General features: G+C 45.6%; 1 protein-coding gene across 8 annotated transcripts in view; it reads left to right on the top strand.

The window, feature by feature from the left end:
• Positions 1 to 13,740, top strand: part of LOC114871155 (dorsal-ventral patterning protein Sog) — a 62,519-nt gene extending 48,779 nt beyond the window's left edge. For 6 of the 8 annotated variants that reach the window (XM_029176708.2, XM_029176707.2, XM_029176705.2 and 3 more), the window contains 5 exons: positions 3,475 to 3,540; positions 3,599 to 5,410; positions 6,265 to 6,416; positions 7,376 to 7,702; positions 9,971 to 13,740. In XM_029176708.2, coding sequence (XP_029032541.1) covers positions 3,475 to 3,540; positions 3,599 to 5,410; positions 6,265 to 6,416; positions 7,376 to 7,702; positions 9,971 to 10,165 — 2,552 coding nt within the window. In that variant the 3' untranslated portion in view covers positions 10,166 to 13,740. The remainder of the gene's footprint in view (positions 1 to 3,474; positions 3,541 to 3,598; positions 5,411 to 6,264; positions 6,417 to 7,375; positions 7,703 to 9,970) is intronic. The other 2 variants (XM_029176709.2, XM_029176711.2) reach the window with 1 other exon arrangement.
• Positions 13,741 to 13,754: the final 14 nt, after the last annotated feature.

Raw genomic sequence — 13,754 nt, 5'->3', positions numbered from 1 at the left:
CACCCTTGAAGGGCACAATGAAACTTATCTACCGATGCGATCCAAAGCCGCAATCTTTCCCGTGAGAGAATCATCGAAAGGGGAAAAAAAGCGTGACTTTTTCCTCGAGCCACCCTCTGGTCGTCGTGGGACAGCAGCGAGACAGATAAACGGAATAACGAGCCGTGAGAGGGGCCGAATTAACCGATGTCGGTGGTGGTTGTTGGCAGGGGGGGGATCGGTAAAAAAGCGCGGAAAAAAGGTCGATGATAAAGAAACGGTATAGAGAGGAAGTGGGGGGAGGGTGGAGGGAGAATGGAACGAAGAGGAGTGGAAGGTCGGTGGTGGAGGAAGAGAGATGTCGAGGGAGAGAGAGGGAGATCGGGCGCCACGGTTTAGCGCCATGGCGCCGGCTATATTACCGCATGGCGTCACTTCGATTAAGCCGTGCAATCTAAATGTAAATATTAGCATACGTAATGATCGGGCATAACGCGCGCGGGAATGAGAATAGACGAGAAGCTGGTCGGTGGTTCGGAGAGAGGGTTGGAAGGTCGCAGGGGAGAAGCGTAGGAGGAGGGAGACGAGACCATTCGTTCTTCTCTTCCAATGAGCCTGTTGATCATCCTCGCTATTCCCGTCTCTTGGTTCACCTCTTATCGTGTCCACTGCTTGCTCATCTTTATATACTCTCTTCTTCTTCTTCTTTATCTTTGCTAATTTCGTGTATGTTCCTTGTGTCCACGTTTCAACCTATCCCTTGTCCTCTTCTTATCTCACCGCAATTCTTTGAGCTTTATTCGTCTGTGACAAACGCAGGTCTGAAGAGAATTTGATCAATTCAGAAGCCTTTGACAACTGTAGTAATAATTCGAAGGAAGTTGTCCACCTTTGTCCTATATTAAAATTTTTTTTCTCTTCGATTTGCTCACCGGTTAATCCGTAAGCAACTTAGTAGCGACCCCAGTGGGACGCCAGGATGGAGCCAGAATGTGATTGATTTACGATCGTCGGATCGTTAACTTAAAATTCTCTGCATATACGGGGTCGTAAACTAACCTCCAGACTGTTGGTTCAATCGTCTGCTCGTTTATTTAAAAATCCATCGCATTAATGCAGCATAGTTGTAACGCATAAAAGTATCTGTTTTCCCGTATACTTTCGCTGTGTCGTCGTTGGTCGTCGTTGGTCGTCGGTTGGTTGGTGGTCGTCTGGGATGCTCGTTGCCCTTTGCTGATGGAAGGTGAAGCCGCTTACGATTACCGATCCTCGTCCCTCCCTTTTACGTCCCGCGAAAAGAAACTGCGACCCATGAGCCCGTCGATTGGACTGTCACATCGATTCTCATCGAGTCGAACGACGAACGACCAACGACCAACGACCAACGACCAACGACCAACGACCACGTCCCGGATGTTGGCAGCAGACACGAATGCAGCCGGATAATGACGAAACTCGTTTGAATCTCTCGCCCCGTCGACGAGGCAGAGACAGGGAGGTTCGCCGCGGTTACCTCGTCTGTCATCTTGTATATTAATACACGACCGTGTCCAGTGTCCGGGGAATTATGCCGTATGGGCTTTTCGAAAAAATGAAAAAAAAGAAAAAAAGATTTCGCCACGGTCTATGCGGCGGAGGGGTACGGTCGTACTTGATTGCGATCATTCACGGGCCCTCTCGGTGCCGACAGGCGTCGGGATGCCCCTTGAATCGTCGCTAATTTCGCGGCCCGTGGGAAAGAGGGAACTTCCCGTCGAGATGGAACGAAAAATTCGCGTGCAAAAACGGCACGTCCGACGGCAGGTTACGACCGCGACCAATTGTACGCGATTTACTCAAAGGTATGGTACGTATATATTTATCATGCCGCAACAATGTCCGGGGTGGAAAGTTATTTTCAATTCCTACGGTTATCTGATTTTCGCAAGAGTTTCGGCAACCATTTCGAATTCGATCGGCCGTGGAGGAGGATATTAGAATGGTAATTACATCGGGAGGTTGTAAAGTAACGCGAAGAAACGCGGCTCCGTATCGGATTACCGTTTTGGGGAACACGCGAAAGCCAGCCAATTAGGCGGACCTGCTGATTTTGGCGCCGTTTTCACGAGCACGCTTAATCTTGAATAACGAGCGTCCTTCGGTTAAACGTACCGCGTGAATACCATTAAACGACCGTAAGGTGCTTGCTAATCACGTCCAGCCGTCGTAAAAACACGAATATACGCCCGCCGATATTCGAGCGAAGAAACTACTCTCCCCCGTCTGGTTAATGAAATTTCTATCGATTGTTTGTACATTTACTTAAGCCCGAAATAAGAATAAACCTGGATAAATTGATCTTAAACTATCATGTTTGCGGAAAGAATTTCTGGTCAAGCTTCGAACTTAGCTGGGGCTAATTGGTTCAGGAAATACCGTCGGTTGATCGAATTTATTACGCTGTTTACGATGATTGCGTCGGAAAGCCGAGCATTTTGGGTGCTAATGTAGTTAGGCGCCATGGAACACATGGCTTTCAGTCGCTAAAGTACGCTAAATTCGTAATCATTTCAAAGCTGGTACTCTAATTCTAAATTAAATTTAAGTTTAGAAACCCAAAATCAAAGACAAATGATGGAAAATTCCTCCTTCAACCTCTCTCTCTCTTTATGAAAACGCGTGTCACGATTTTCCCATAGAAAGTTCCGCTTACGACAGAAAACTATGCAAAGTGGAAAGTATCTAGCAAAACGAACGGCAGCGAAACAACGCGCAGTTGACAAAAGAATGTTGAACCGTAAATCGTAGGGGTTAAGAGGTAGAAAGGTAAAACGACGCGACGCGTTGTCACTGGCTCGTACAGTACGTATGCCAATTAACGTATCCGCGCGGCTGGACCGGTGCGGTATGCGCCATAAAAGCAACATTCAAAGTAGCGGTGGTTGGCGCCAGCCGCCTCTTTTCCTACCCTGCGGCCATTTTTTATGCTTCGTACACGCATCGCGCGGGCTCAATGAGCCTTTCTCTTCTCTCCTCTCCTCTCTTCTCTTAACCCGTTCCCTCTTCGGAGCCTATCTCGTCAGATGCGGCGGTTATTTTTGTTTTATGCCCGACTCGCGAGCCATTCGGTGCCGCCTTATAATCGATACGCCACCACGCCAACATCCTTCGGCTCCACTCACACCTGCCATTATCCTCCTACAGTCCTAGAGAGAGGATATCCTTCCACGGCGTTAGGCCGGGTCGCATAAAACATCCGCGTACATCACCGCTGCTTAAGAAGCAAACTTTAACGAGAAGTTTCTCGCCGAACGAAGCGTCGTCGACGGTGGCGCACGGTGCTTTTTACGAGGCGATAAAACGATTTTTTGCGAGCCCAGCACGTATTTCGAAAACGGAGATCGTTCAGGATATCTTGAACTCTCTTTGCAGACGAGAGGGAGAAAGGTATCGTCGTTGACCGCTTGGAGCATAAATTAACGCGAGTGTAATTCGAATGTTCCTTGCGTGTTTCAGGTACGGACATAGTGCAGGATCTGCCAGCGCAGTTGACCTCCGAGGAAGAGGAACGAAGCTTGAAACGTAATTGATCGAATCGCTTAGCTCTATCGGATTCGTTGATTCCATATTCATCGTATAGTTTTGACTTTTTCAGATTTTGGAACTCTGTTAACGGGTAGGACGTCACAGGTGTTGCGACGCGACGAACCCAGCCCGACCTCGATTTACAACAGCGCCTACAACTACGTGGCCACCGGTCGTTTCACTTTCCATCGCAAAAATCTCTATTACTCGTTCTATCTGTCTACCGCGACGCCTCGACCTCGGAGCATCCAGTTCGTGGATGGATCGGGCAGCATCCTGGAGGAGCAGATCGTCGACCCGATCGGTGGAGTGTATCAGAACGCGACGGGTAAACTGTGCGGCGTTTGGAGGAGAGTTCCTCGGGATTACAGGAAGCTGCTCCGCGAGGAACGTTTGCACGTCTCTTTTATATGGGAACCGTCGGCCACCCTGACCGGACAGTTGTCTCGTTATCGCGCCTTATCCACGGAACAATACTCTTCGCTGTTGGAACCAACAATGGGTGTAGATCGTTCACTGATGTCCGGCGCAGGGGCTACAGCCATAGTTTCTGCATCCTCCGCTTCCGCCCCTTCGATTCACGTGTCGCTGGTGTTCAACGGCGTTTTCTTACCGAACGACGTGCTCGAGGTGCCATTGATCGTGCAGCTGGAGCACGTGGAGAAGGATTACGTGGTGCTGCGGGAGGAAATCATAGTGAAGAAGCCGTCGAACGAGTTGAACTTCGGGGAGGTCCGTAGCGCGCTGTCGGGAGCGGATCTACGTCTTCTGACGCGCGGCAAGTTATCCATCAGTATAATGTCCAAGAAGGACCCGCAGGCAATACGATTGGCCGGCATGGTGGGACCCCGCGCTACCTGCGACATGTATCAGACGTTGCTGCTGTCGGAAACGCCTTCGGCGGCCTCTGGACTGGCCTGGGCGTTTTTGGACCGCGCTGGCTCGTTGCGTTACGGGGTCCAGTTGATCGGTCTCGAAGAAGAGAGTCCTCTGGTGACCCTCGTGGACGAAGGCGGCAAACGTCGCACCGAACTGGAGGATCTAACGCCGTCGTTGGTCGATGGTCTGGCTAATGGATCCTTGGACCGTCCAGGACCTCGTCTTCTAGAGCCTTTGTTCAATGGTGAATTGTCGGTTGTTGCAGCTTCTCATGTAGGCTCCATGTTGCGAGGCCGTCTTTATCAGAGACCCGTAGCCGACGCCAAGGACACCACCGCGCCTGTACTGCTTCGAAGATTGTCCCAGGAACCCGTGCATCCTGGTCCAGTTGGTCTGGTCTGGGTAGCAGTGGACTTGGACTGTTCTCTCCATTACGAACTCGAGATTGCTGGCTTCGCACAGCCATCTCCCACCTCTGATACAGAACCGGGAACCTTTCGCCTGTATTTAGAGACCATGCCGCTGTTGGCACAGGGCGCACCTGTCGCCAGGAGGCTTCTGGAGGAGTTCACTGGATATGTCTTGGAAGGTTCCGTCACTGGACTCTCGCCAGTGGAATTATACAGAATAGAATCTGGTATCGGTTTCCTAGAAGTGACCGATAAACAAGCTGAAAGGATCCTGAAGGCTCCTTTCAAAGCCAGGGCACCCCTCAACTGTCTCCCCCATTACGCCGACAACGATGTTGCCTCTGTGGTCGCGTACAATCTGCAACCGCCCCGGTCTGACATCGAAACCGGTGCTTGTTTCCACGAAACTAGGTTCTACGAGGAAGGTACCCAATGGACCTCGAGCACGGATCCATGCTCCATGTGCCATTGCTTCCGCGGATTGGCGCAGTGCGACCCGGTGCCCTGTCCGACCCTCACCTGTCCACAGGGCAAACAACTGAAACCTGCTACCGGCCACTGTTGCCCTATTTGCGCGGGTACGTAATTTTTCTAATATTTCCGATTCTAATGAGTTTGTTTTACTGGTTCGTTAGTTCATTAGAGATTCAAACGTGCTGTCCTGCGCTGAATAGATTGACGGATTAATTATCGTTCTCCTTTCTTGAAAAACCAATAAATCCGAGTTAACCCAGACGCGTCGATCTACGGTTGATTAAATCCGCTTAACCGTGACACGCTTCATGAAAGTAATCGCGTAGAATTAGTTACGCCTATCTACAGCCCGTCTACGTTACACGAGTGTTTATCAGTCTCCATGTACAAAATGTTATTTTACAGTATGTCGGGTAGCATAAATATCCGATCAAATGATATTTTACCGTCTTGTTCGAGGACTGACATCCTGCTAGCTGTTTCGAGGAATAGTATATCCAGTCGCTAGTAGCATTCCTTTTGGATATCTCGTCCGGCTAATCGATCAGACAAATTATAAATTGCTTTTATTCGACGAGTCGGCAATAGAGACGTATCGGACGTGCCGAGAAAAAGTGAAGCCATCGCGGCGATCCGTCATCTTCTTCAGCTACGTCGATGCTCTACCGTATATAATTAAATCGGCCGCGTTTCCATCGTCCGGTTCTACTACTTTGTTGCGTTATTTAGTCGCGTTACCAGCCTCCTCGTCCCTCGTCCTTGCGTCGCCGTTCTACCGGAGCAAGTTAGTGGAATTAATTTCAGATAAACGCACCGTCTGCTGTGTCTTTGCTACTTTCCTGTAACATCGTCATAAGAGTATTGGATATCCGAAATCTTCCAGCTAATTTTAATCGATGCACCGTCTCGAAATTGTGTATCTTGTTTTTTTTTTTCTGATTTAATGATTTCTGTGCAGGTCCCGGTATCAACGTGAACGGTACAGGAAAAAATGTTAGCTCGGCGACGAGAGGCTGCACCCTGGCCGGTCAGTTCCACTTACCAGGAGCATCCTGGCACCCATATCTGCCACCTGCTGGATTCGATACCTGCGCGGTGTGCACATGCGACGTAAGTTGATAAAAAGTCATCTTTTCATCCGCATTTGCATGCATATTGCAGAAGCTATTCTTTTATTTTTATTTTGAACCAAGATAGCATCGCAAGTTAGTCGAGCGCGCAGGATAACCGACGACTGACGCAAATCTCTCGCATTTTAACCTGAGGTCGACTTTCGAAAGATCGGCATTCGAATCGTTCCGACGGCCGTGGATAATGTTCTGAAACGCTAGGGATCGCGTTGGCAACTCGAATTCCAAGCGTGCATGACTTTTTCCAGATTCTTTGTTTACCTCTTTACCATACGTTCACTTTACCGCGGCGTTTCGTAACGATCACCAGGCCACCATCAACGCGATCCTGCGACATATAAAGTATCTGTATATTATAACCCGTTGTACGTACCGAGACGTATAGGTAAGTTGAAAGCTCTCTAGGACGATGAAGAAAAAAATAAAAAATTCAAGCAGACAGACACACAACGAGGGTTCGTTGCGCCAGAAGAATGCGGTTGCTCTCTGCCGAGTCATGAAAAGAGCACGGAACACGGGTGATCGGTAATCGGTGACAAGCCTTTCTAAATATATATTATAAGGAAATTGTTTGGAGTCATGCATGGAAACGTCCCTCCAAATCTTTGCCTCCATTAACGGAGATAATAGGATCGTTTTGATTCGTTCCTTTGTCACCAGCGCCGAATTAACCCTTTGACTGTCGATTACTCTAGGCTTAAACGTTCTGGATGTGCGAAATAAGAATTAAGTCGGTTTGCTCTTATCATATTTCTTTTTAATTTCATTTCATTTCGTAATTAATTTTTCTATCACATCGTTATAATCTGATAACGTACGATATGCAATTAGTAATACGGGTTGATTACTTTTATTTGATTTAATTGTGATTAAATCTGAGGATTCTGAGGATTCGAAGGCGGCGTTAAATATCGACTAAAGACCGCATTTATCTTGCAGCCGGTCACGCTAGAGGTGAAATGTCCGCGGGTGCAGTGTCCGCCATTGGACTGCGACGAGAAGATCGCCTTCAGACCGAGCAAGAAGGCCTGCTGCAGACAGTGCCCGACGACGACGCCCAGTACCGCGAACGCCGGCGTCGCATCCGGCGATACGACCCGTCTACCCCGCGACCAAGCTGTACCCTCCACCAGACGCACCCCCGAGGAGATCCTCGCTTCCGGTGGCTGCAAGTACCCTCTCGGCGGACCGTACGAGAACGGGATGGAATGGCACCCACGTGTCCACTCTCACGGGGAGATGAAATGCGTCAAGTGCAGGTGCAAGGTGAGAAGGATTCGAACGATATTTAATAATATCTTTGTTACGATTAATTGCAATTGGCTTCCGTGGATTTAAAACGAACAGGCTGTTGCAATTGATTAAAGTCACGGACGGTAATGTCGGCGGGGAAAAATGTTAGGGCGTGATATGTAAACATATTTCAGTCGGGTCGCGGTCAGTTTTGTGTTTCAATCATTCTTAAGTGTCAAGCTAGCGTGACTGATTATGCATAAATATTCGCAATCAACGCCTCGTATCTCGCGAACGTCAGCCTTCGACTAATCACTTTTGAATCGGGTGACCAGCGATTCTTAGAATAAATCTGAAACAAATATGAATTTTTCCCGATCTGCATTTAGAATTATTAATATTGATATTGTTTTTTGCTTATTCCATCGGGTAAACGTACACGAATCCTTTCAATCGGGTTTCTTACTGAAATTCATTCGAAATTACTTTAATCGGAGTGCAAGGCGTCAGCCGTGTTGCTAGGACGATCAGGTAAATGTCCATGGCAAATTCTCGGTGGTCGTGGTACCTACAGTTTTTTCATCCCTGCCACGCAATAAAGACGGCGCGGCGAAGATGAGATGGTGTTGGTAGTTGAAAGCATCAGAAGCGTTCCAGGATTGAGACGGTTTTGCAGCCAAGATTGGCCACTATTTCGCGAACGGAATGCGAATGGTTTCGATCGGAGGGAGCGCAATCGGCGGCGCGGAAATTTCGGAAGATTACTGCCGGAAGGGGGAGAGGGAATGATCGTTCTAGCCGGTGATGCGGGAACGTTGCGGCAATTTGTGGTCGTAGGAAGATTAGTGCGACTCGCGGTCGCGTAAATTGCCTTTATGAGACAATCGCCGCGATTTCGCGCCGATATAAATTCAGCGATCAAATTAGAGCGCGAGCGGTGTACATACGTATGAATATAAATTGCACGTGGTGCAATCGAATTAACATAATTCTCGCGTACACAAATTACACCTGCGAATTAAATTACAGTCTCCGCGATACTTGTTAGCGCAATTTGTGGATAACACTTCGACGGTGATGTAGAAGAATCGATAATGTTTACAAGGTAGTTTACCTAGAGACGTGTTAATTAATTTGTGCCAGGACAGAATTAGTCGCGAGGAACGGTAATGCACTTGTTGGCCCGAGGGAAATTTATGATTTGTAGAGGCGTAAGAAGATAAGACGCGATTCGCGGTAGCGCACTTCTGTTACGCTGACAGAAATAGTGGTGCAACTTGCAGTCGTGCCAATTGCGAGCAAAGAAGAGTGTCAGGACGAATCGTGCATATAACGAGACGTACGAGTTCGCCACGATAAGGACATCGATGCTACCTTACGATCGACCAGCCAACAAATTTGCACAGCGTCTTGATAAAGAAAAGCCTTGAAGGCCATTCGTTACTGTCGCAAGAGAACCGAACCGACTGGAAAGCCTCGATCGAACGTAATAATACGTTTCTTCTGGTATTGTGTGTAGGTATTAAACGAGCGCTATTGAACGCGTACCGTTCAGAACTAGTAGCACGAGATCGTCACGGTACTTTACTCGGCGAACGCGACAATTTCCGGTTTACACGATCGCTCTTAACCCCTCATCAGCTGCATTCCACTCGTGCTTCGAGTTACTGCCCGACACGATCCGCAACGCACACCGTCTTTCCTATCTTTTCCAGCTATTCGCAGTTTTTTTTTTCATCGATTCCTCGTGACATCAGCATTTCTATAGATTGCCCGATGATACGATGTAAAATAAACGCGTCTTTGATTGATATTTAATCATCCGATTTTTTAAGCTTTTTATTTGATAAAAATATTCCCAGGTTTATAGAGTATTGTAACGCATGAAGTTTCATTATTACACGAAGGTCTATTGGAAAAAGAAAACGCTGAATCGCTGGTTGATTTACTTTTGCTTGTTGGTCGCGTACGCTCGTTAGAATCGTGGCATAGCCTCGTTGCGATATCCAGACACGGCCACGACGAGAGACCTTTAAGGAGAAAACCTTTAACCGGACTCGTTCGCCCGGACCGACCATTAAAAGGGTCCATCCATTACGATGAAAATGGAACGCGGCCACGGATCGCGCCAGTATTACGTTAAGAAAAAAGTATCCTCGACTCGTTGCATCGCCTCGAACATTCCCTGTGTTCCGCTGAACAGTATCGATAACAGTGTGGATAGGGAGGGACATTTTCTTTAAAAAAAAAAAAAATACTGTGAATTAAAAGTAAACTTGTTTGCGTTTCCGATCGTTGCAGAATGGCGAGGTGAGATGCGACAGAAAGCGGTGTCCACGGGCGCTCTGCAATTCGATCAGCCATCAGATGAAACGCGGTGAGTATGTTGGGGAGGTGGACGACTGCTGCACGGTGCAGTGTCGTCGGGCGAGGCGTCATCATCGCAACAATCACCACCCGGCCCGGCATTCCGTGACGCCACGGGAGCTCAGCTGAGTCGAGCCGTCCGAATGAGCCTCCTTCGAGCTGTCCTGCTTCGTGGAAACGTTCCCGGCCCGTCTTTCTCTCGGTAGTCATCGGATACGAGATCAGTCGTCGATTCAGAGAAAAATGGAAGAACCGTATAGCGTCGAATAGAGCCAGTCGTAGTTGGTGGTCGTTTCTTTCGCATCTTGGTCTTATCAGTCTGATCCTAAATTCGTTCGATCTGCAGTAACCAGCGTAGAAACAGAGGTGGAGAAGAACCGAGAATGGGGAGAGGATCTCTTGCGAACAGAATTTCGCGTTTCTTACAATTCTTGTAGATTGGATCAAAGAAACTGTATAAGGGGATCGTGTTTAGGGTTTACGAGCGATACGCACTGTCCTGGTTGGTATAGGTTGGCCAGATAACGAGGCTGTAAAATTCAATTTACGCGAGGACAGAAGTTTAACGAGGCTATCTGGACAGAGACAAGTGTATCAGGCATCTCCTCCGTCGACGATCTGGCTCGTCCAATTTCAGCTACGACGTCCGGCAACGATTCCTCGCATTCCTATTGCTCGATACAATTTATTAACATGTCTGATAAAAATTGTAAGACACGAGAGTCTATCGATACGCGTTAAGCGCAAACGACGTTCCTTCGAAGCCCTCTATTCGGCAGCAATATAGTTGAAACGGAAGATGGTAATCAAAGAGTAGTCGTGCGTCTGGAATGATCGACGAGTATCACAGGAAACCATAATAATAAGAAGAACTACTGGTAATAATACTGACAATAATGTAATGCGAGCAGAGAGAAAGAGAGAACGTGGATCGTTCTTGTCGGACGTTATATTCTTAGTCTACTGCACGGTCATTCGGCTATCAAGTCCAGCACAGAGGAGCGCACCCATATAAACCGTCAAACGTTTATTAATCAATTGGCTCTCATCAACGGATCAACGGACCGGAAGCCAACCGCTCTCTATCTTCGACTAACCTCACATGCATACACGTACACGACTATAATAAATGAGAAGAGAAAAACGAGGAGAAACGAATGAGAGAGAGAGAGAGAGAGAGAGATACAAGCCTGGGGGTTAGAGAGAAGGAAATTTTAGTCGAGGCGGTAAACGCAGAGCCCTACCGTACCCACCAACCTCACCAAGTTACCCAGCAACCAAAGAAGACTGAAAAACCTCCGATGGTGGCATCAGTTATCATTGCGCGAAACACGCTAACGTTTACACTATATTATATTATATCAAATCTATACTCCGATGCAACTTATCATTGCTACGGATTATTAATATTATTATTATTATTATTAATATTAACGATGTTAACGTTTTACACTTATCGTAAGTCTCATGGTTTCATCGTTCGTCGTTCATTATCGTTCATCGTTGTTTCATTTCGTCGTCATAGAAATCGTCATTAATATTATTAATATCAATATTATTATTAATGTTTCTATTAATAGTATATCGCTGCTATTATTATTATTTTGTCATCGCTTGATGCTAGTGTTAACAGGTTGAAAAACCGCCTGTAATCTCATCGAAACGGCTTCGCTCTTCGTTTTATAAGCCTATTTGTTCTTTCTTTTTTTTTTTCTTTCTTTTTGTAAGTTATAAGCTTATTTATTGTTAGGTTCTCTAAGTTATTCAATGGCGAACTCGTGACTGTAATTTCGATGGAGGACTTTGTCGAATTTACAGAGGAGTATTTCTGCGTTAATTTAAACGTAATGCTTGAATAGTCGTTGTCAGTGAATGGGTGTTTAGGTGTGCGTCAGTTTTTTAAACGTGTGTGTTTGTGGAAGTAGCCGAATCTTTTGAACCACGAATTTCGCGGTGACCAGTAGAGGATAGATCGTGTAAAGGGTGTTTGTGAAACATGGCCAGACTTCTGCTTTCTTGTCTTTGTCTTTGAAGAAACGTCCTCAAAGTGAGAAAGGAAACGTGTTCTGCCTCGTAACGCAAAAGTTGTTGCATAACGAGAAAAGAAATTGTCGTTAAAGTATTTCATTTTTGTTTAGAATTTTACAAAATTATAGCGTTAATCATTAACCCTGGAAAGCATCGAGGTTACTAATTAGAAAATATTGAACATTTCCAAGGAGAGCATTGGGGATGAGTGACAGAGGGCTCCATCTTTTTAGGGTTAATTATCAGGATCTAATCTTTTTACACATTGTCAGTCATCTAATCTAAGTATATGAAACAGTTGTTCGAGCAAGCTTGCGGAAAACGAGCGGTGACTTGATCACCGATGAAAGACGAGAAGAAATCAGGGGTAGCGGTTTTGCGCGTAGCCGTGGCAGCTGGTAGGCCTGCTTGCTTTCAACACTTTCAACGCGATACTTTTTTTCTTTTGTCCAATACCGTGAAACTGTAACTGTTTACATGGTTAACAGGTTCGCGACAAGAAAGTGAACACGAGCATACTGTGACCTGCTACTGAAAATCGCTATTCACGGTTCCTACCTCTGTAAGCATAATTTTGATGGCTGATTTTGTTAATACATTCACTGCAGATACCATGGATTATCCGATATTAATTTTATTTATTTTATTCATTTGATTTTCTATATGTTACTCTCGTTATGCAACATACACGACGAAGCAGACTCTGCAGGATAGAAGCCTCAATAATTAAAATTGTCTTCCTTTTCGCAAAATACCATCGTTCGATGGTACTAGAATATCCATGAAAACGTAGTCGAAATTTCGAAAAGATTCGAAGTAATCGTGCCTTAATCATCGTGCATGTACAAGTTAGTCAACGCTGTTAGAGGGTAGCTGTTCACAGTAGAGGCCTTAATGATGATCGAATTTCGATATTTTGTACATAGACGTATATAATAGACGATAAGTTAATGGTTTATCCAATATCATGATTATTCTAATTATTAATAATATTTATATGTAACTAGTAGCGTCACTTCTTCATCCGTGGCTCGTCGAACCAATGAATTCTTCGACGGCGCTCCTTATCAATATTAATCTATTCTTCTATTTTAATACTACTGCTATTACTATTATATTATCGTCATTATATTATAAATATTATCTTCACGGTTATTTAAAGTCATCCCCCGTTACAACTTGCATGGTATATCCGATCTTGTTTTATCAAGAAGGGAAGAGTTTTTAATATCGTCCTTTTAAGACACTATATCTAAACGTTTACACTGTTGTAAACGTATGTAAATTGTTTAAGAATCGCGATCTAGTGCCTTAAAATACTTCAATTAACAATGAAAGTAATTGGCAGTATTTAACAAACGTTACGCCTCGTATGAATTGTGCTATAATCGTGAAATGGAACCAAAAATGCCTTTCAAAATGTGTTACACATGGATTAAAATTACATTTTTTTTTTTAACACGTGATAAATCGTGAAAGAGAATCAAAGAGAATCAAAGAAAATCAAAGAGAAGAGGAGCATGGAAATCGAACGTTATTCTGTACTGTGCCAAAACGATTGTCAATTAAATCGTAATTAATCATAATTGTTGCAACTGTATTACACGTACGATTGGATATATGTATGTGTATTATTATTCATATCATGCAGATGGAAGGAGAGAGAGAGAGAGAGAGAGAGAGAGAATGA

Source organism: Osmia bicornis, chromosome 5 (assembly GCF_907164935.1).
Source record: "Osmia bicornis bicornis chromosome 5, iOsmBic2.1, whole genome shotgun sequence".
In the NCBI taxonomy this organism is placed as follows: domain Eukaryota; kingdom Metazoa; phylum Arthropoda; class Insecta; order Hymenoptera; family Megachilidae; genus Osmia; species Osmia bicornis.
Note: the sequence above shows the minus strand (reverse complement) of the source record. Positions and strands in the feature narration are given on the sequence as shown.